The following is a 21,377-nucleotide window of genomic DNA, read 5'->3' on the forward strand; positions in this document are numbered from 1 at the left end:
TGAACTGCCGAAATTGCAAGAATAGGAACAAAACAAACTAATAAAACCATAAGAAATAGAGGAAGTACAGGATATTTTAAAAAAGCTGCTGAACAATAAAACACCAGGAGAGGATGGATTTCCAATAGAATTTTATAAAATGTTTAAAGAGTTATTAATTTCTCCTCTCCTGGAAGTAATGAACCAGGTAGAAGAAGAACAAAACTTTGCAGATTTATGTAAGACAGCAATAATTACAGTAATACCAAAGATGGGGAAGGATCCACTAACACCAGCATCATATAGGCCAATATCTCTACTTATCTCAGATTATAAGATAATAGCGAAATTATTAGCAAACAGATTGGCCGATTGTGTACCAAAAATAGTAAAAGAAGATCAAACTGGATTCATTAAGAAAAGACGAACAGCGGATAATGTCTGTAAACTTACTAATCTAATTCATGCTGTTCAAGGAAATAAGAAACCAACAGTGGCTGTTGCTTTAGATGCAGAAAAAGCCTTTGACAGAGTAGAGTGGAACTACTTATTTAAAGTATTACAGAAGTTCAATATACCAGAAAAGTATATAAATTTGATTAAAGCATTTTATAATGGACCATTGGCGAAGGTAGCAGTAAATGGGTATTTATCAAATCAATTTAAATTAAGTCGGCCAACTAGACAGGGATGTCCATTAATCCCCCTCATTGTTCACCTTCACAATAGAACCATTGGCAGAACTGATAAGAATAGAAAATAAAATAAAAGGGATAAAAATAAAGAAGGATTATAAAATCAGCTTATTTGCAGATGACATCATAGTATACCTAACAGAACCAGAGATATCAATAAAAGAATTACATAAGAAATTGAAGGAATATGGAGAAATATCGGGTACAAGATCTACACAAATAAATTTTTTAAAGAATCACCATTTAAATGGCAAGCACAAGCAATCCGATACCTAGGTATCGGGTTAGATACGTACAAACTAAACTATCAGCCACTAATAAAGAAATTGCAGGAAGACTTAGAACATTGGAAAGAATTATCGCTAACATTGATAGGGAGGGTTAACTGCATTAAAATGAATGTGTTCCCAAGGATACAATACTTATTTTAAACGTTACCAATTCCCTTAATAGAAATTCTTTAATGAATTAAAGCGAATAATAAGGAAATTCTTGTGGAAAGGGGAGAAACCGAGGGTAGCGTTGGATAAATTAACATAGAGGTATAACCAAGGTGGTTTGCAGTTACCAAACTTTAGAAATTATTATAGAGCTGCACAATTAAGGTATTATTCAGATTTTTACCAGACTGGACTAAGATAGAATTAGATAAAATAGGGAAGAAGGTACTGGAACATATACTTTATAAGTGGGATGAAAAGTTAGTGCAATATAAAACCTCACCAGTATTGCATCATTTACTTAATATATCGAAGAAGATCCACTTAGAAAGGAAAAAATGAATTACTAAATACCAAAATTATTATTGATGCAAAATCCACTAATCCCTTTTACAATAGACAACCTTTCCTTTAGAGAATTGGAGAGAAAAGGAATCAGAAGAATAGAAAATTGTTTTTTATTAACATTTTAACAGTTGAAGTACAAAAATGGTATAATTCTTGGTACAATGTTTGCATATCATCAATTGAAAGCTTATTTAAAGGATAAATTGGGAAACAGATTGGGATTACCAGAAGGAATCAGCTTTGAATACATGATTACAGACACAATGATAATCAAAAGATTTATAATGAACATGTACATTAAGCTGCAAATTAAGGAAAATGATTAAATAAGCTATAAACCTAAACAAAAGTGGGAAAAGGATTTAAATTTCAAGATAAGAAATGAAGCATGGGAAAAGTTATGTTCTAGAACTATGAAAGATACAATAAACACAAGGTTACGCATGATACAGTATAATTGGTTACACAGGTTATATATCACACCTCAAAAGTTAAAAGAATGGGTTCCAACATTATCAGATAGATGTTTTCGCTGTAAGAAGGAAATGGGAACAACAATACATGCAATTTGGACATGTACGAAAGTGAATACGTTTTGGGAAGAACTAAATCAGATATTAAATAAAATCACAAAAAATAACATACCAAAAAATCCAGAGATCTTTCTTTTACGTAACATAAGAAGTAAAGAATTAGGCCTCAGATTGGATAAAGCGCAAAAAAGATTCATTATGATAGCCTTTGCAGTAGCAAAAAAATGTATAATGTCAACTTGGAAAATGGAAGAGAGCCTGAGAATACAGCAATGGTACATGGAAATGAATAAATGTATTCCAATGGAAAAAAATAACATAATTTAAAAAATAAAGTCACATTGTTTGAACAAATTTGGGAATCATACATGGAACATACAGAGAGAGCTTACCATCCCCTAAAATGATAAGAAGACAAAAACGACTTGATGCAGTGTGTAAAAGTAGATGATGCATTTTTCTTGTTTATTTTCCTTTGTCTGAAGACATTGTTTTATGGTTTTATTGCATTGTATATGTTGAATATTTATTGGTTTTGGAGGGGGGTGAGAAGGGGGGAGGGAGGGAAGGGGGGAGGGAGGGAAGGGGGGAGGGAGGGAAGGGGGGAGGGAGGGAAGGGGGGAGGGAGGGAAGGGGGGAGGGAGGGAAGGGGGGAGGGAGGGAAGGGGGGAGGGAGGGAAGGGGGGAGGGAGGGAAGGGGGGAGGGAGGGAAGGGGGGAGGGAGGGAAGGGGGGAGGGAGGGAAGGGGGGAGGGAGGGAAGGGGGGAGGGAGGGAAGGGGGGAGGGAGGGAAGGGGGGAGGGAGGGAAGGGGGGAGGGAAAGGCAGAAAATGCCATATTTAATGAGAAACATTTATACATATTTTGGTTGATATGGTTCACAGTGTGAAAAATTTTTAAAAATTTAAAAAAAGGGTGATTTTCACAAATCTAACTCTACACAAATGCCTTTTGGCACGTGATGTTATATCATTGATGAATTTAGTGCTTTGGTTAGTGATAAGACTTGGAGATCTCCACTGCTGTCAATGTGTGGCAAATGGAATTTAAATTTGATAAGTGTGAGGTGTTGTGCTTTGTGCAGTCCAACCAGAGCAGGGCATTCACGCTGAACCAAGAAAAATTGGTTCAGTGCAACCTTTTACATTCAATCTCAAAGCACTCCTGTACCAAAGAACTCAAAGCCCTTTGTTTCTTTCTCAACAGCAGACCTAACCAGTCCCCCTTCACCACCACCACCACCACTCTCCTCCCTCTGGCAAAACTTATTTTCTCCCTCAATAACTTCTCTTTTGACTCATCTCACTTTCTCCAAGTCAAAGTTGTAGTCATGGGTAGCCAGACGCATGGGCCCCAGCTATTCCTGTCTTTTTGTTGGCTACAGCTGAAAGCCAACATAGGCAAGGCTCCTGAACTCTCTCCTGCTTCATTGATGACTAACTTGATGCTGCCTGCTGCACCCATGATGACCTTGTTAACTTTATCCACCTTACTGCTAACTTTCACTTCATCCTCAAATTCACATGATCCATCTCTGGCAGCACTCTTCCCTTTCTTAATCTCTCTGTCTCCATCTCAGGAGGCAAACTCTCTATAGAGATTTTCTACAAACTACCAACTCCCACAGTTATCTCAACTACTCCTCTTCACACTGTGTCCCCTGAAAGGATTCTATTCCTTTCTCTAAATTCCTGTCTCTGTCACATTTGTTCCAAGGATGAGGTCTTCTATTCCAGATCACCCGAGATGTCTTCCTTCTCCTCTACTGCTATCAACGTGGCCCTTACCTGCATCTCCTTTATTTCCCATGCATTTGCACTTTGTTTTTTTTTAATTCTTGCACCACCTGCTGATTTGCCTGGATGGTGTGCAAAATAAAGCTCTTTTTGCATTTTGGTCCATGGGATGATAAACATTTCAATTGCCATTATGATCAACTTTGAGATCTTTATAATTTCTGACTTTAATGATCCATGTGCAAGTGTCCTCTCAAAATTTGGTCTGGTGTGACCTGTGCCACATGTTCACATTATCAATTAGCCATTTAGTGTTCCAAAGTCTTCTTAAGTAAATCCAATTTGCCTCAAATTTTATCCACCTAGTTATTGATGTTGAAAATAGGAAGGAGGCTTATTTTTTTAGCAAAAAGAGAAAGGTGTTTTTCAGGCTTGTTTATTGTCATTTACTGTAAAGATGTTTTGCAAATAATTCAGTTAACCAACCTATGCATTGTACAGAGTGCTGAGTTACAGAGAGAGACCAGTTAGAAACGAGCAAGGGAAATGTTATTTGACCAGTTTGAGCTGTTTTCAGGAGTCCACTAACAGAGGGAAGGAATCTGTGGTTGAATCCTGCTGAAGTACTATCTCACAGTTGTGAAAATTCATCCTCTAATAGGATGGGGTGGGTTAGGAGAGTATGGCTAAAGTGGGATGAGTTCTTTAGTACTTTAGCTGCTTTTCTGAGGCAATGGGAGATGTTGCCGGCAGTTTGAGTGATGGTCTTCACTCTTTCCATGATAGTAATCAGTGGAAATCTCTCTCCAACCAGTTGCAGATCACTCCAAGCTGACGGTAGGTAACAGTGTATTGGGTGAGAACTTAGAAGATTGTGGGCAGATGAATATGCAGGCACATTTTGAGAAAAATGCTGACACTCGGCCCTAAGTGAACAGCCAGCTCCGTAAAGGGACCCCCCCCCCCTCCCCCATCACTCTGGTCACAATCTCTTTTTGCTGCTCCCTTCAGGCAGAAGGTACAAAAGTCAAATGTCCAACTCCTCCAAGATCAAGACAGTTCACCCCCCAACCCCAACTGCTGTTTGCTATTGGGCTCTTGAAACTCCCCTTCTACCCTAATCCCAAGACCAACGATCTGTCTACACTACATAGCATCATTTCTTTTTACTCACTGCAACTGTGAATATTTATTTATCTTCTTTTAATTATTACTTTCTCTCTCTTTTGACAGCCTGTTAAAGGAGAGACAGTAGAGGCCGTGAAAATTGCCATTGAAATGGGGTACCGGCATTTTGATGGAGCTCTAATGTATGGCAACGAAGATGAAGTTGGTGAAGCTATTCGGGCAAAAATAGCTGATAGAACAGTGAAACGAGAAGATGTGTTCTACACCAGCAAGGTATGAACATCTTGTGAAATACTACGTGTTCACAGTCACTACTCAGGAGACAAAGTCTTGGAGAACAAGTTCTGTTTTATTTCGGGTCTGCAGAGATGGGTGTCTCTTAGTCCCAAGACATACTGGAGATTTGAAATCATCACTCTTTTGTACAATTCTGCGTTTAGCAAAGACATCTCCCCTTACAGCTCCTTCCAACCAGGACCTTAATATTTCACAGCCTTCCCATTTCTCTTCCCATCCTCCCCGATTCTACAGGGTTCCTCCTTGTTCATGCATCGCATGTTATGTTAATCAGGCAGCCTTGTCATTGGGGGGCATCCAGGTTAATATTTATATTCTCATTAAGCAAGTGCAGTAGTGACTGTAGATTACTCTTGGTCGTTTTGCCAGTTTAAACCAGAATTTATTGTCCTTGAAGATTCTGATGCACAAGGGGTCCACTAACTGTAGGCTAACTGTTCTCAAGTGCTAATCTAATCACATTCCACTATGTGCAGCACTCCCTTCTGATCAAGGCACAGGTGCCTCCCTTCTCTGCCAATATAAAATCTAGGACCATGCAATTCTGGAGGGCTGTCAGTCGGATAGCAATCATCTCCGTACTAATGGCCTGAACCTGGGTCTGAATCTCCTCTATCGCCAAGTCTGTGTTATTCGCCAGTTCCTCTAGGGCCACGGCTAACTTCTGTATCTCTGTACCAGCTCTCGCAGTCCCGTAAACAGGAAAAAGAGTCCAAAGTACCCTAATGCCCTCGGTCACCTTACGCTTACAGCGCTGGTGCGGGGGAAAGGATGCAGGCACCCAGTCGGTGTAAAATACGAACATCGGAAGCCAAATATGCCAAGTAACAACACCCACTCCACCCCTTCTGCTCTGGTGGCAGGGAGAACCCCCAGGAGTCCCCTCTCCAGGTAGCCATGTCAGGAAGCTCGGTCACCACATACCCAATCGGTTCCGTTTACAGGCTGTGGAAGGGTATATTTCATGGCAGTGATGTTATATTGGCAAAGCAAGTTTCCCACTTGGAATGGGGCACTGCGATTCAAATTGCAGAAGCAGGTGGCATTCTCCCTTTCCGCCTCAAAAAAAAAGTCACAGACTGGGCCCTAACCTAGTTGAATCCTTAGGTTTCGGTCTAAGGAACCACCCCCGAAAGGCATCTCTAAGAACTCCACTACCACTACTTCCACTTCCCCCGGATTATAGCGCAAGATATCCATAATCTCCGGGGAGAGAGGAACTGCCGTTAGGGGAACCCCAGACTTCCCATGATGAGGGATCACTGCGCAATCTCAGCAATCTGCCTGCCTCTGGTGTCTAGCGTAATTTGTACACAGGGAGATATAATAATTCTTGAGTTCAGTATACTGCACCATAACACACAAAAGTAAAATTGAATATACAAAACACAAAAGTCTAATTTTAGTCCTTCAAACAACGGTAAGTCCTTTGATCTCTCACTCCTCCTCCTTCCCCTCCACTGGTAGGTTCACCGGGCCTTTAATTCTTGAAGCTCCTTGTATGTGATGCATAAAACATAACAGCACAGACAGACCCTTCAGCCCATGATGTTGTGCCTATCACTAGAAACCTACTCAACAAAGTAAACCATCCTTACCTGAAACCAATAACCCTTATTTTAAGAAAAACTGGCCTCTGATGTTTTTCCTCCCCTCACTTTGTACAGATATTTTCTGGTGTTTTCTACTCTCGCCCTGGGAAAAAGATGCTTGCAGTCCATCCTATCTATGCCTCTCGTAATCTTGTAGACCTCTAAGTCACCTCTCATCCTTCTTCACTCCAAAGAGAAACACCCTAGTTTTGTTAACCTTGCCTCATAAGACATTCTCCAAACCAAACATCCCAGTATATCTCCTCTGCACTCTCTCCATAGCTTCCACATCCTTCCTGGAATGAGGCGACCAGAACTGAACACAATATTACAAGAGTGGTCAAACCAGAGCTGCAACATTACCTCACAACTCTTGAACCAATCCTTTGACTAATGAAGGCCAGCATACTATTAGCCTTTTTAAACTGCCCTATCACTATGCACAGCAACCTTGAGAGAGCTGTGGATTTAGATGAGGCCCCTTTGTTCTTCCACACTTTTAAGAATCCTGCCATTAACCATGTGCTCTACCTTCAGGTTCAACCTTCCAAAATGCATCACTTCACACTTGCTCCATCAATTAAACTCCACCTGCCACTTTTCCACCTGACTCTGCATCCTGCCCATATCCTTTTGTAACCTACATCAACCTTCTACCCTATTCGGAACTTTCATGCCATCTCCAAACCTATTTCTTTGTCCAGATTATTTATAAAAATAATCTCAAAGAGCATGGGTCCCAGAACAGATCCCTGCAGAACTCCACTAGTCACTGACCTCCAGGCAGCATCTATTATTGCCCTCTGCTTTCTGTGGGTTAACTAATTCTGAATCCACACTGCCAAGATTCTATGGATCCCATACATCATGACTTTCTGAATGAGCCTACCATGGGAGAGATCTTGTAAAATGCTTTATTAAAGTGCTTTACATTTATCACCCTACCTTCGATTTATTTTGTTACTTCCTCAAAAACTTAATTAGGCTCGTGAGGTATGACCTACCCCTCTCAAAGCCTTACTGACTATCCCTGAGAAGACCATATATGTCAAAATACTTGTAAATCGTCTCCAATAGTTTGCCCACCTCTAACCTTGAACTCACTGGTCTATAATTCCCAGGATTTTACCTATTACCTTTTTTAAAGACAACATTTGCCATTCTGCAATCCTCTGGTACCTCTCCTGTGGCCACACACCTATGACTGTGTGGCTCGGTACAACAATAACACCATCTACAAATTTGCTGACAATACTTTGGTAGTTGGTTGTATAAAGGAAGGTGACAAGTCACCATGCAGGAGGGAGATTGAAAACTTGGCTGAATGGTGCACCAACAACAACCTTGCACTCAATGTCACCAAAATCAATTCACGAAGGGAAGGCCGGTGATCATTAGGCGATCAGAGGTGGAAAAGGTGAGCAAATTTAAGGTCTTGGGAGTCACCATGTTGGAGGATTTTTCCTGGACCAAACACACTAATGCCACCATAAAGAAAACATGTCAGCACCTCTATTTCCTCAGGAGTTTTCAGGGGCTTGGTATGACACCAGAAACACTGGCAAATTTCTACAGGTGTTTAATGAAAGTGTCGTGACTGGCTACATCACAGTCTGGTATGGGGACATTCCCCTGAGCATTAAGCCCTCCAAAAGGTAGTGGACAAATCCCAGGTAAAGTCCTCCGCACTATCAAGAACATCTACAGGGAATAGTGCTTTCAGCAATCATTAAGGATCCACACCACCCAGCACGTGCTCTGTTCTCACTGCTGTCCTCAGAAAAGAGGTATCAGTGTCACAAGGCACACACAACCAGGTTCAGGAACCACTGCTACCCCTCCACCATCAGACTCCTCAACAACAAACTCAATCAGGGGCTCATTTAAGGACTCGTATGTGAACTTTATTGATTTTTTTAAATTCTCTGTTTTGCAATCAAAAGAGGGTTTATTTACATTCATTATCTGTTTATGTGTATCTTGTGTACAGTTTCTTTTGCACTGTTAATAGGTGGATATTCTGCCTTGCCCTCATCTGCAATCTCATTATTTTGAGAGGACATCTGCATTGGATTTCTCTGTTCATTTGCAAGCTTGTGTGTGACACAAGTGAACCCGAGGCCTTGCATGTTTTAGAATTGTGAATCCTGGGAGAACTTTAACTGGCTTGTGTATGGCTGGACAGAGAGCATTTCATCTGTGTGGGAAGTGGAACACTCCTCCCAAAACACGCACATCAGAACTCTACTTGAGATTCCAAGATGCCACTGAGCAAAGAGACTGTGAGCTGTTGGTAGTCCATAATTGAAAATTACTGAAAGAAACCAGAGTCATAATAATGTATGAATGTGCCAAGAAGATCATGAGTCTCTTTAGACATAGTTGTGATTTTCTGAATGAAATTGGAAGACTTGAGTAGTTTTTTTTATTGATTATAGCAACCTTTGTGTTTTACTCCTAGGTTTGGATGACGTATCTTTCTCCTACCTTGGTTCAAAAAGCCCTGGAGAAGACTCTGAAGGACGTACAGTTGGACTATATTGATTTGTATCTTGTACACTGGCCAATGGGTTTGAAGGTAAGCCAAAAGATGAGACCTACCTGAAAGATTGAGCTCCTAAATACTTGGTGATTAAACAAGTTGTACATGTTTGTTTCTTTGTCACAAAATAGTACATTGAGAGTGGTTCTTTTGCAAACATAGTATCATGCATAGACGTGTAAGGAGCACAATTAGAGTATAAGATTACAATGAAAGGGAAGCTCAATCAGCACTAGGCAAGGGCAGTGTGAGAGCACTGTTATGGAGTTCATTCGGCAGCCCAGTGATTGCGGGAAGAAACTGTCTTTAAGCCTGTTGATGCTTGGTTTCACACTCTTAAACCTTCTCCCTGATGGGAAGAGAAAGGAAAGATTGTGTCCGGTGTATGATTTGTTCTCTGTATGTTGGCTGCCTCTTCTAGGCATCAGAAGATGTAGATCATGTAGGGGAGGGAAGTCGGCATTATGTTTTGAGCTAAGTTCACCCCCTTCTGTAGCTTCTTCCAATCTTGAGCTCCTGCATTCCACTATGATGCATTCAGCAAGAATGCTGAAATGGTGCACTTGTAGAAGTTGTTAAGGGCCACGGGGACATGCCGAACTTCCTTAGTCTTACAAGTAGCTGTGTTGGTGTGCTTACTTGACTGTCATTTCAATGTGCTTGTCCCAGGGATGGTCACTGGAGATATTTATTCCTAAGAACTTGATGATCTCTACTCTTTCCACTTCAGCGGCATTGATGTGGTCAGCGAATGTGGACTCTGCTCCCTCTCCTAAAGATAATGATCTTTTTTTTCACCTTTTTAAGGTGGAAAGAGGTTATCTTGGCACCATGCTACTAGATTTTCAAACTCCTTGCTGTATTTTGTCTCGTTTTTTGGTACCCAGCCTACTTCTGTGAGGTCCAATGTAAAGAGATTAGAGCACCAAAAAGGTAAATTGTTCTGATAAATTTGTAAAGGCATGACTCAAATTATGAAATCACTCAGCAGGTCATGCAGCATCTATGGAAATGTTAACTCAGTGCTTTCTTTTCACAAAGGTTGCCTGTCCCACTGTCTACTTCTGGCTCTTGTCTTTGTTTCAGTTTACAACATTTGCACTTTAAAAAAAATTTCCAATTACCCAGTCATTTCTACCTGCTGTCACGGCAGAAGGAACCACAGGAGGTGCCAATATAAAGGGGAACCAAAATAATGCACTTTGAACAGAAAGTATGGAAAGAAATGAAGAGTATTTAAATTCCTGGTACCTAACAGGATGTAAAAGAGGTTATCATAGATGTAGTGGATCCTCTGCAATACTTTTTAAATTCTCTAACCTGAGAACAGTTTGAGTAGAAAATGTAACAAGGCTATTTTAAATGAGGAGTGGGAGAATAGGATCTTACAGTGTGGAAACAGGTCCTTTGGCCAACTTGTCCACATTGACCAAAATGTCCCATCCACATTGGTGCCACCTGCATTTGGTCCATATCCCTCTAAACCAATCCTGGTCTTAAATGTTGCTATATTATCTACCTCAACCACCTCCTCTGGCAACCTGTTCCATGCACTCACCTCCTATGTGAGGTGGGGGGGGGGGGGAGGGTGGTTTACCCCTCAGGTTCCAGCTGAATCTCTTTCCCTCCTCCTGCATCTAAAACCTCTATTCTCTGTTAACTGATATTTCTCCCCCCTCTCCCCCCCCCCCCCCAAACTCTGAGCAAAAGACCTTGCATTCACCTAATCTATTTCTTTCATGGTTTTGTACACCTCGGAGATCACCCCTCATCCTCCAGCACTCCGAGGATTAAAGCCTGAGCTTGTTCAACCTCTCCCTAAAGCTCTGGTTCCTGAGTCCTGACAACATCCTCATAAATCTTTTCTGGGCCCTCTCCATCTTGGCAACATCTTCAAGATTCAATTTATTGTCATAGTAATAAAACAGTTTCCTTTTACATGAAATTCCTTTTGCCTGCTGCAAGGCAGACAGATTCACCACCGGCAGAAATTGCCCAAGCACCTCTTAAATTTCTTTCAGTCAGAATTTCAGTCAGAGAAAGAGAAGCAAAAGAGAGTTTCACCCCCTCCCCCAAACCATCCCCTAGAGTAATGAGTGTCCGTAGATTTGCCTCCAGCCCTTCTGCAGGCTCCGCAGCCACACAGAGTCCAGTCCAAACCATTGGCAACCTGAGCTCCAGATCTGAACCTCTGACACATTCAGGGACCCTTTTGTGCCCTCAGGACCCCTTCACCGGGTACTCCTCTGGCCAGTTTGAGTCTTTCTCCAGCAGTCCGCAGCCAACACGAGTCTCCCGACAGCAGCCTGCAGCTTCTGTGGGTTCCTTGCCTTGATACGCTCACAGCCTGCTGCTTGTACAGCTGCAGAGACTTCTCACTGGTTCACCTCTGTGGTCGCAGTCCTGTGGGTCATCTCTTCTGCTTCTTCTTCTCAGATGGATGGTGGGGAGGGGGGGGGGGTGTTCTTCCTGACCTGTGGTGCCCTTCTTCGTTCCTCCGCCTTCCCCAGAAACTGCAGGCCCGTGTAACCTGCTGCTGATTCATAGGTGTCGCCATCTCGAGCGCAGACCCTGAGGTCACGGGATCGGCTCCTTCAGCAAACCTTTCCAAACCCATGCGGAGCTGACAGCAGTTGACTGGCCAGCTGAACACTGCAGGAACGTTGTATTAGGGTGACCAAAACTAAACACTGTACTCCAAATGGGGCCTTGACAATGTCTTGTACAACTGCAACATGACCTCCTAACTTTTTTTACTCCATACTTTGACTGATGAAGGCCAATCTGCTTAAAGTCAGTTTTCACTACCCTTGCTCCCTATGATGCCCCCTTTAATTCCTAGATCCCTCTGCTCTACCAACATTTCCCAGATTCCTACCATTCACTATGTAGGTCCTACCCATGTTAGACTTCCATGGCTAAACCAGCACAATAACACAATGTAAATAATCAACACGATTTTGGCAGCAAGGTATGGAAATAAAAAATTAGCTTGGAACATAAATAAAGTGCCTTGACAAATGCCAATTCCCATTTTAATTGAGCTCTATTCCTGTGGACCTGGTATGGCCTGTCATTCCAATATTCAACCACCTTGCCATAGCTGTGTGAATCAAAGACTTCTGACTCCCACCTTCTAAAACAGTTTTGCATGGCATTAATTCATTCTATATGACTGAATGACCAAATTCATCAAACTTAACTTGTGCCTGATCTAGCTAACAATTGTGGATAGGAGCGATCCACACCTTCTCAGTAGTGGTCATGTCAGTGGCATCATTATTAACAGAAAATAAGAAAGGGAGTCTTTGTATCTACATTGTGCATCATCTATGGGAGTCAAAAGGGAACTGGTAAAAATACAAAATGTCTTTGTTACAGCCAAGTGAAAATGAGTTGTTTCCCAGTGACGCAAGTGGGAAGATTCTTATGGATGATGTGGATTTCCGTGAAACTTGGAAGGTGAGTACTTGGTTTTGTTCACGTTAACATAAAATCAGTCAAGTGAAATTAGAACTAAAATGCTGAAAATTGTTGAGTTCAGGATGTGAATTTATTGTCAGACAACGAAATATGACACACAGAGGCACCAAAATGTTAGCTTGCTACAACTGCACAAATATGCAAAATATTGAAACAACAAGTATACATTGAATAGCCATGAAGCAAAAGATGATAAATATTCACATTTGGTTGTCCTGGAATAGTGCTCTGGTTGGGGAAGTCTGGGAATGGTCAAAAGCCTGATAGCTTTTTACTTTTAGTGATACAGCAGGGTAGAAGGCCCTTCATGAAATCTATGCCATGCAATTTCACCCAATTAACCTACCAAACCCATTTGTTTTGGAGGGTGGGAGGAAACCAGACACCTGGAGAAAATCCATGCAGGTCACAGGGAAATTGTACAAACTCCTTATGGACAGATGCTGGATTCGAATCTGGCTCACTGGTGCACATTGAGCTGAAAAAACTGTTCTATAGGCTGGAGGTGCTGTAAACTGGTGTTTATTTACATTGAGGGACTTCCCTCCATCTCCCTTTTGAACTTGCAGACCTGATAAAAGGTTCTGGCCTGAGGTGTCATCTGTTCTTTTTATCCCACTCTATCCACTGAGTTGCTGGAGCAGCTTGTATGTTGTTCCAGATTCCAACATCTGCAGTCTCTCCTGTACGTCACCTGTACCTTCACCTTTCGAGTGAAAAAAATGGACCAGGACAACATCGACAGAGTTGAATAAAGTTCAAAAATGTCCCACCCTTTTTAGACCCACCTGCCTGCATTTGGCCCACATCATGCTAAACCAGTGGTTTTCAAACGTTTTCTTTCCACTCACATACCACCTCAAGTATTCCCTGTGCCATCAGTGCTCTGTCAGGGATTACTTAAGGTGAAGTTGGATAAGTATATGGATGGGAGGGGTATGGAGGGATATGGGCAGAGTGCTAGTAAGTGGGATTAGAGGAGGGTACTTGGATTAGTGCGGACTAGAAGGGCCAAATTGTCCTGTTTCCGTGCTGTTATGGTTATATGTGTGAGTGGGGGAAAAATAGTTGAGAACCAGTGCTCTAGATCAAATTGTTACTGAAATATTGTGCTTGAGGAAAATTCTCATTGGCCATTTCCTTTGGAATTATGAAATTGTACACAAATCGAGTCAATTAGATACAATTAAAACAATGGTTTTCAAACATTTTCTTTCTACCCACATATTACCTGAAGCAATCCCTACGCCATAGGTGCTCTGTGATTAGTATGGGATTATTTAAGGTGGTATGTGAGTGGAAAGAAAACATTTGAAAATCACTGCAAAATCTATCCTATCATGTATCTATGAATATTTTTCTTAAATGCCTTGACCATCTCCTCGAGCAGCCTGCAAAAAACTTGCAAAAGACTTCAGGAGTATGGGATCAAAGAAGTTAAATTGTTTGACAAGCCAGCCAGTAGTTGGAAACAATGATCAAGGGTTCAGTTCCTACCATGACATCAAGGCAGTTAAGGTTCAGTGAAGTAATCAAATACTGGAATATGTTGGAATTGGGACAGCACCCCTCAACTCACTGTAGGTATATACTGAGGTGTCAATGCAGAGCAAACCAAATATTGCTCTTTTCTCTGTGTGGCGCAAATTGAAGGTCAAATCTAGATAAGTTGCTTTTCGGGGTAAAACTTTCAAAGACATGTCCAAGTTCATGGCAAGGCTCCCTTGATCAATTTGTGCAGAGAAAAACCAAGCCATCAAACTCCTTGATAGTTATTGATGCAGCTAATTAAAATGAGAGGCTAGAAGTAGTCTTCCTTTCTTTAAATCCATCTGACTGCTGAACTTCCACACATGAACTATTGTTAAAGTAATGAGAAGGTGTTAAAGAAACCTCAACCATATCCAGACATGCCAAATTTATAAGATGGGAAAGGGTGAGCTACTTGTACCAGGAACCTGAGATGAAATTACTGCCATTGGCCATGCACACCTAAACGTTTGATATTTCTTTTCACCTAGTAAGCGATTGCTTAAGTTGGTATGTGAGTGGAAAGAGAGTTTGAAAACCACTGTTTTAATTGTACCTAAGTGACTCGTTATGTGCACAGTTTCATAACTCCAAAGGAAATGGGCAATGAAAATTTTTCTAAGCAAAATATTTCAGTAACAAATGAGTCTAGAGCAGTAATTCTCAACCTTCCCTTCCCACTTGCATACCACCTTAAGCAATCACTTACCAATCACAGAACACTTGTGGCATAGGGATTACTTAAGGTGGAATGCGAGTTGTTTTTAAAAAAGAATGTTTACCCACCCCTGTGCTAAACATTTGGTTTCAATTTCCCTGAGTTTGGAAAAGAATAATGAGTGGTGATCTCAGTGAGGTGTGAAAAAAAAAGTATCTGAGAGGAATAGATCAGGTGAACAGAGTATTTTGCCCACAGTTGGGGAATCAGTAATCAGAAGACGTGGATTGAACAGAAACCTGAGGGGTTACCTTTGTACATAGTGGATGGTGAGTATATGGAATGGGTTGATGGTGAGGTGATTAAGGCAGGTACTATTGCAATGTTTAAGAAAAAAATGGATGGATACATGGATATGATGGTTTAGAATGAAATGGGCCAAACTCAGGCAGATAGGATTAGTGTGAATAGGACATTTTGGTCAGCATGGGTAGGTTGGGCCGAAGGACTTGTCTCCACGCTGTGTGACAATGACTCTGACTCTTTGGACGTCACCATCCTTAACTGATTCATCTATAGCTGTCCTTGATAAGGTCGTGGTGGACTGCCTTGTTGAACCACTGCTGTCCTTCAAGGGAAGTCACTACATGTAGTGTTGGGAAGGGAATTCTTGGTGATTATGGAGGAATAGGAATAGATTTCTAACTTCGGATGATATGCAGCTTGGATGGGTCCTGCCTTTCGAGCATTCTCTGCCACTCATGGGTGAGGGAAGCAAATGAGGTGAACATGGGGAGCAATACATCAGATTCCTCCTAGACACCCTTAAAACTGATGGCATGAACATCCATTTTTCCAATATTTGGTTGAACCCCCATCTGGTTCCACTGTTTCCATCTCCACTTCTACTCATAGTTTGAGCAGAAAGCAGGAGCATGGTGTTGAATAGCCTAATTCTGCTCCTATGTCTTGTGATCTTATGGTCTTGCTTTTGTACTTGCTTTTTCATTGTATATCCTCTTCTACCCAATGGACCCTTCAGCTCTCCCACCTCTTGGACCCTCCCCTCCTGAAATATTGACTGATCATCTCTCTCTCTATGGATGCTGCCTGACCTATTGAAGCTCTCGATATTCCAGCATCTGTAGTTTTTGTAATTTTTGAGGTGAAATTAAGTTTCTTTCTTATCTAATGTAGGTCATGGAAAGCTGCAAAGAGGCAGGGTTAGTGCGGTCTATCGGAGTGTCCAATTTCAACCGTGCCCAGCTGGAGATGGTTCTAAAGATGCCCAACCTGAAATACAAGCCAGTGTGTAACCAGGTAGGTCTCAAGTAACTATGCCCATCATAGAATTGGACATCGGACTAAATAGATATTGTTGGCTTATGATGAGGGCATTTGCCCACTCGGGAAGAAATCGGCCCTGACTCAGGAAGAAAGAAATCGGCCCTGACTCAGGAAGAAAGAAATCGGCCCTGACTCAGGAAGAAAGAAATCGGCCCTGACTCAGGAAGAAAGAAATCGGCCCTGACTCAGGAAGAAAGAAATCGGCCCTGACTCAGGAAGAAAGAAATCGGCCCTGACTCAGGAAGAAAGAAATTCTTCCTGAGATACTTGATTTGATGGAAAATCCTATAGAATCTCAAGTTTGCCACCTTGTGCATCTGTTCCCAAGTTGTAGATGGGACAGAGAACAAGCAATGCAGACTGATCACTCATGGAGGATCACAGAAAAACATGATCTGATACAATGAATGATGGTCATCAGCAGAAGTCCTTGTATACATGTACCTACTGGGGTTTCGAGTTCTGAATCATCAGTACTGTTGTCTGGGAGGTACATTGATTCAGCTTTTCAAAGGATCTACTTTTCCCAGTAATTGATGTGACGTGAGCAGGAGTTTGCCATCTGGCCCATTGATCCCACTCTGCTATTCTTCAGTCATGGCTGATTTCAAACATAAAACAGTACAGCATGATGTACTTCACCCCACTATGGTGAAGTACCATCCACTTTAATAATTTGATCGTTAAATCTACTCTGCCAACCTGACTTTTCCTCATCACTTTTAATCCACTTAAGACCCTATTATGCTGTGTGTGACCACAAAAATCTTTAAATACATTTCTTTTTCTGTGTGTGCGTCTCTCTCTCTCTCTGTATCTCTCTCTGTATCTCTCTCTGTATCTCTCTCTGTATCTCTCTCTGTATCTCTCTCTGTATCTCTCTCTGTATCTCTCTCTGTATCTCTCTCTGTATCTCTCTCTGTATCTCTCTCTGTATCTCTCTCTGTATCTCTCTCTGTATCTCTCTCTGTATCTCTCTCTGTATCTCTCTCTGTATCTCTCTCTGTATCTCTCTCTGTATCTCTCTCTGTATCTCTCTCTGTATCTCTCTCTGTATCTCTCTCTGTATCTCTCTCTGTATCTCTCTGTATCTCTCTCTGTATCTCTCTCTGTATCTCTCTCTGTATCTCTCTCTGTATCTCTCTCTGTATCTCTCTCTCTCTGTATCTCTCTCTCTCTGTATCTCTCTCTCTCTGTATCTCTCTGTATCTCTCTCTCTCTGTATCTCTCTCTCTCTGTATCTCTCTCTCTCTGTATCTCTCTCTCTCTGTATCTCTCTCTCTCTGTATCTATCTCTCTCTGTATCTATCTCTCTCTGTATCTCTCTCTGTATCTCTCTCTGTATCTCTCTCTGTATCTCTCTCTGTATCTCTCTCTGTATCTCTCTCTGTATCACTCTCTGTATCGCTCTCTGTATCGCTCTCTGTATCGCTCTCTGTATCGCTCTCTGTATCGCTCTCTGTATCGCTCTCTGTATCGCTCTCTGTATCGCTCTCTGTATCGCTCTCTGTATCGCTCTCTGTATCGCTCTCTGTATCGCTCTCTGTATCGCTCTCTGTATCGCTCTCTGTATCGCTCTCTGTATCGCTCTCTGTATCGCTCTCTGTATCGCTCTCTGTACTCTCTCCCCGTCTCTCTCCCCGTCTCTCTCCCCGTCTCTCTCCCCGTCTCTCTCCCCGTCTCTCTCCCCGTCTCTCTCCCCGTCTCTCTCCCCGTCTCTCTCCCCGTCTCTCTCCCCGTCTCTCTCCCCGTCTCTCTCCCCGTCTCTCTCCCCGTCTCTCTCCCCGTCTCTCTCCCCGTCTCTCTCCCCGTCTCTCTCCCCGTCTCTCTCCCCGTCTCTCTCCCCGTCTCTCTCCCCGTCTCTCTCCCCGTCTCTCTCCCCGTCTCTCTCCCCGTCTCTCTCCCCGTCTCTCTCCCCGTCTCTCTCCCCGTCTCTCTCCCCGTCTCTCTCCCCGTCTCTCTCCCCGTCTCTCTCCCCGTCTCTCTCCCCGTCTCTCTCCCCGTCTCTCTCCCCGTCTCTCTCCCCGTCTCTCTCCCCGTCTCTCTCCCCGTCTCTCTCCCCGTCTCTCTCCCCGTCTCTCTCCCCGTCTCTCTCCCCGTCTCTCTCCCCGTCTCTCTCCCCGTCTCTCTCCCCGTCTCTCTCCCCGTCTCTCTCCCCGTCTCTCTCCCCGTCTCTCTCCCCGTCTCTCTCCCCGTCTCTCTCCCCGTCTCTCTCCCCGTCTCTCTCCCCGTCTCTCTCCCCGTCTCTCTCCCCGTCTCTCTCCCCGTCTCTCTCCCCGTCTCTCTCCCCGTCTCTCTCCCCGTCTCTCTCCCCGTCTCTCTCCCCGTCTCTCTCCCCGTCTCTCTCCCCGTCTCTCTCCCCGTCTCTCTCCCCGTCTCTCTCCCCGTCTCTCTCCCCGTCTCTCTCCCCGTCTCTCTCCCCGTCTCTCTCCCCGTCTCTCTCCCCGTCTCTCTCCCCGTCTCTCTCCCCGTCTCTCTCCCCGTCTCTCTCCCCGTCTCCCGGCCGCCGCCCCCCTCCCCGGCCGCCCTCCGCCCCCCGCTCCCCCCCCGGCCGCCCTCCGCCCCGCCCCCCCCCCCCCGCCCACCCTTGCTCGCCCGCCCTCTCCCTCTATCTCTCTCTCTCGAAAGAGAGAACATTCTCTCTCTTTATGTCCATGTTAAGGGCACAAATTCAATATTGTCAGGATGCTTTACTCTCACACATGCATCAACCGAACTCCATTACATGAACCCATCATGCATGCTCACAGGAATCAAATGGCCTCACCCCGCCTATGGACTCCAGGATGCCGACTTACAAAGTAGTGTGCCCATTTTTGCTCTTGCATACCCTGTATCCCTATTATCGTTTGTCAAATACATTTGATTTTAAAAGTTTGTTTTAAGACTTCAGTACTGCATGCACATGGTCAAAATTCTGACTTGTGTCCATTTTGAGATACAACTGATCCTTTGTTCCCAATTATGGTCGTAAGTCAGGGAGTTTTCATGTTTTCTTCTTTCCTATATGTTCAATAAGAATGATTTCCTATGTGTGTTTGTTCTGGAGTCTCAATCCAAAATTGTTACTCGCACAGTAAAAGCCTTGTTTTCTTTTCATCTTGCATAACATAAATGTTTTAATATAATTGGTAGCAAAGAAGTACAGATAAAAAACAACTAAACTTGATTGCTTCACAGGGGAGGGGTGTTAAATTTTCAATGACTTTCAAGCCTCAAAACAAATTTCAGAAACATACCTTATTAAAAGCAACATTTTGATTTCCAAAACTTGAGAATGCAGTTAATACAGAGTGTCCTGCAGTAGTTAAGCCTGCCAAATGGACAGAATCTTCTGCCTATATACAGTTCTCTGTCTTTGATCTCAGCCAGTGTTTAAGCTGGTCCCTGTCTTTGTCTCATTTTTTCCTGACTCTGGCACCAGCATTCTGAAACCATTTGTTTTGATCAGCCATTTACAACTCTTTTAGTGGGACCCAAGAGATATTTCAGTCCCTGTTATTCTGAGCCTTTTTTCTATCCAAAGATAAGAAACTAATATTTGGAACCCAGTATAATTTGGTCATGTATAGTTTACACTTCTTCATTGTACCTAAGAGATGACTTGTGTGAGATGTAAAGGCAGAACATCCTGTTTTCACATTAAGGAGACGCATACCTCTAAACATCTGGCTTGTACATTTTATCTTTCTGAGCTTTGTCACATAATCTGGAGAACCCAAAGCTAAGGGAGATTTACTAGCAGGCTGAGGCCCTACACTTGAAGTATTTACGATCCTCTCTGCATTCTTACACATAGCAGCAAAGTATATGTGGACATTAATTAAAATTGATCAATCTATACTGGGCAGACCCTTGCTTCCATAGGGGGCACATAAACTTTGAGCAGAGTACTAGCTAGATCATTGCCAAACGAAAAAGTTAAGGATTGCTGGCTAACAAAATCCATAGGGCTCGAGAAAACTTACTTGATGGTGACAAGTAGCTCAAAAGAAAATTGGTTGAGAAAGACCAGCATTCTCAGTCGAGCACATAATTGCAGGAGTTCCTTGGCTGTAGTCTGTTGGGCACTACCAGTTACCCCAATAATTACAAAGACAGAGACTGAGGGGAACGATAGGCTTTATTGTACACAAAACTTGAGCTGGCCCGGATCCAAGCTAGGGAAGGGAGAGGTGGCTCGACCTTTATGACTTAGGTCACAGGGAGGAGTCCAGGGGAGAGTGTCAGCCAATGAGTACATACAGTCCATACCATTACATTCACCCCCTATTTTTAAGCAGAAACTCCACCCCCTCTTCGACACTCAACAATTTTTTAAAAATCTAACTAGTGGTTCAACCGCACAGGCGACTTCCTCCTTCTGTGGGACTGACAGGGGGCAGGCATGTCCATGCTCTGCTGTTCGGGAGGGTAAGCGGACCCGGGTGGGGGGGAAACAGTCTGGGTTGGGGTGATAATTGAGGTCTCCCGGGAGGAAGGTGGGGGGGGTTTGATGTCTCCCAGAGGATCGACTCCTGGAGATGCTGAGCGGCTCGACCTCCAGTATTGCACTCCTGTGTGGGGTGGATGCTGATCTCCGGCCCTCGCCAGGTCTCAGATAGGGACAGTGTCATCGTGGCCAACAGGGTATCTCACAAATGCGTATTGAGGTTTGGAGTGTACAAGGTGTATCGCTTCCACCAGTGGATCAGTCTTATGGCCCCTTGCGTGTCTCTGTAGTAGGACCGACCCTGTTATTGCCAGACAAGGAGGAATGGAGGAACCATTCGGCGATCTCCTAGGGAAACCAAACAAGCGTTCATGCGGGGTGGTATTAGTTACGGTGCACAGGAGCAATCAGATAGCGTGAAGCGCTTCGGGCAAAACATCCTGCCAGTGGGACACCGGCATGTTTTTGAACCTAAGGGCCAGGAGCACCACCTTCCAGATGGTGATGTTCTCCCTTTCCACCTGGCCATTACCCCTGGGGTTACAGCTGGTGGTCCTGCTGGTGTCTATGCCTCTGGCCAGGAAATACTGTTGCAGTTCCTCACTCATGAACGAGGACTCCCGATCGCTGTGGATGTA

The 21,377-nt window shown here is 43.3% G+C and overlaps 2 protein-coding genes across 13 annotated transcripts in view; one reads left to right on the plus strand and one right to left on the minus strand.

Moving 5' to 3' along the window:
* LOC138745850 (ATP-dependent DNA helicase DDX11-like) overlaps positions 1-21,377 on the minus strand; it is a 190,721-nt gene that overhangs the window by 68,602 nt on the left and 100,742 nt on the right. For 5 of the 7 annotated variants that reach the window (XR_011346552.1, XR_011346551.1, XR_011346548.1 and 2 more), the window contains one exon: positions 20,413-21,087. The exons of the other annotated variants lie outside the window; for them this stretch is intronic. The gene's annotated coding sequence lies outside the window, so the exon portion shown is untranslated. Of the gene's footprint in view, positions 1-20,412; positions 21,088-21,377 lie in introns of those variants that run through there. 7 annotated transcript variants of the gene reach the window in all.
* Positions 1-21,377, plus strand: part of LOC138745854 (aldo-keto reductase family 1 member C1-like) — a 52,190-nt gene that overhangs the window by 7,258 nt on the left and 23,555 nt on the right. For 5 of the 6 annotated variants that reach the window (XR_011346553.1, XM_069903265.1, XM_069903264.1 and 2 more), the window contains 4 exons: positions 4,964-5,131; positions 9,209-9,325; positions 12,671-12,751; positions 16,158-16,280. Coding sequence is in view for 5 of the 6 variants with exons in the window: in XM_069903265.1 (XP_069759366.1) it covers positions 4,964-5,131; positions 9,209-9,325; positions 12,671-12,751; positions 16,158-16,280 (489 nt within the window). In the remaining variant the exon portion in view is untranslated. The remainder of the gene's footprint in view (positions 1-4,963; positions 5,132-9,208; positions 9,326-12,670; positions 12,752-16,157; positions 16,281-21,377) is intronic. The other variant, XM_069903267.1, reaches the window with a different exon arrangement.

The sequence above is a fragment of the Narcine bancroftii genome, chromosome 11 (genome assembly GCF_036971445.1).
Source record: "Narcine bancroftii isolate sNarBan1 chromosome 11, sNarBan1.hap1, whole genome shotgun sequence".
Taxonomy (NCBI): domain Eukaryota; kingdom Metazoa; phylum Chordata; class Chondrichthyes; order Torpediniformes; family Narcinidae; genus Narcine; species Narcine bancroftii.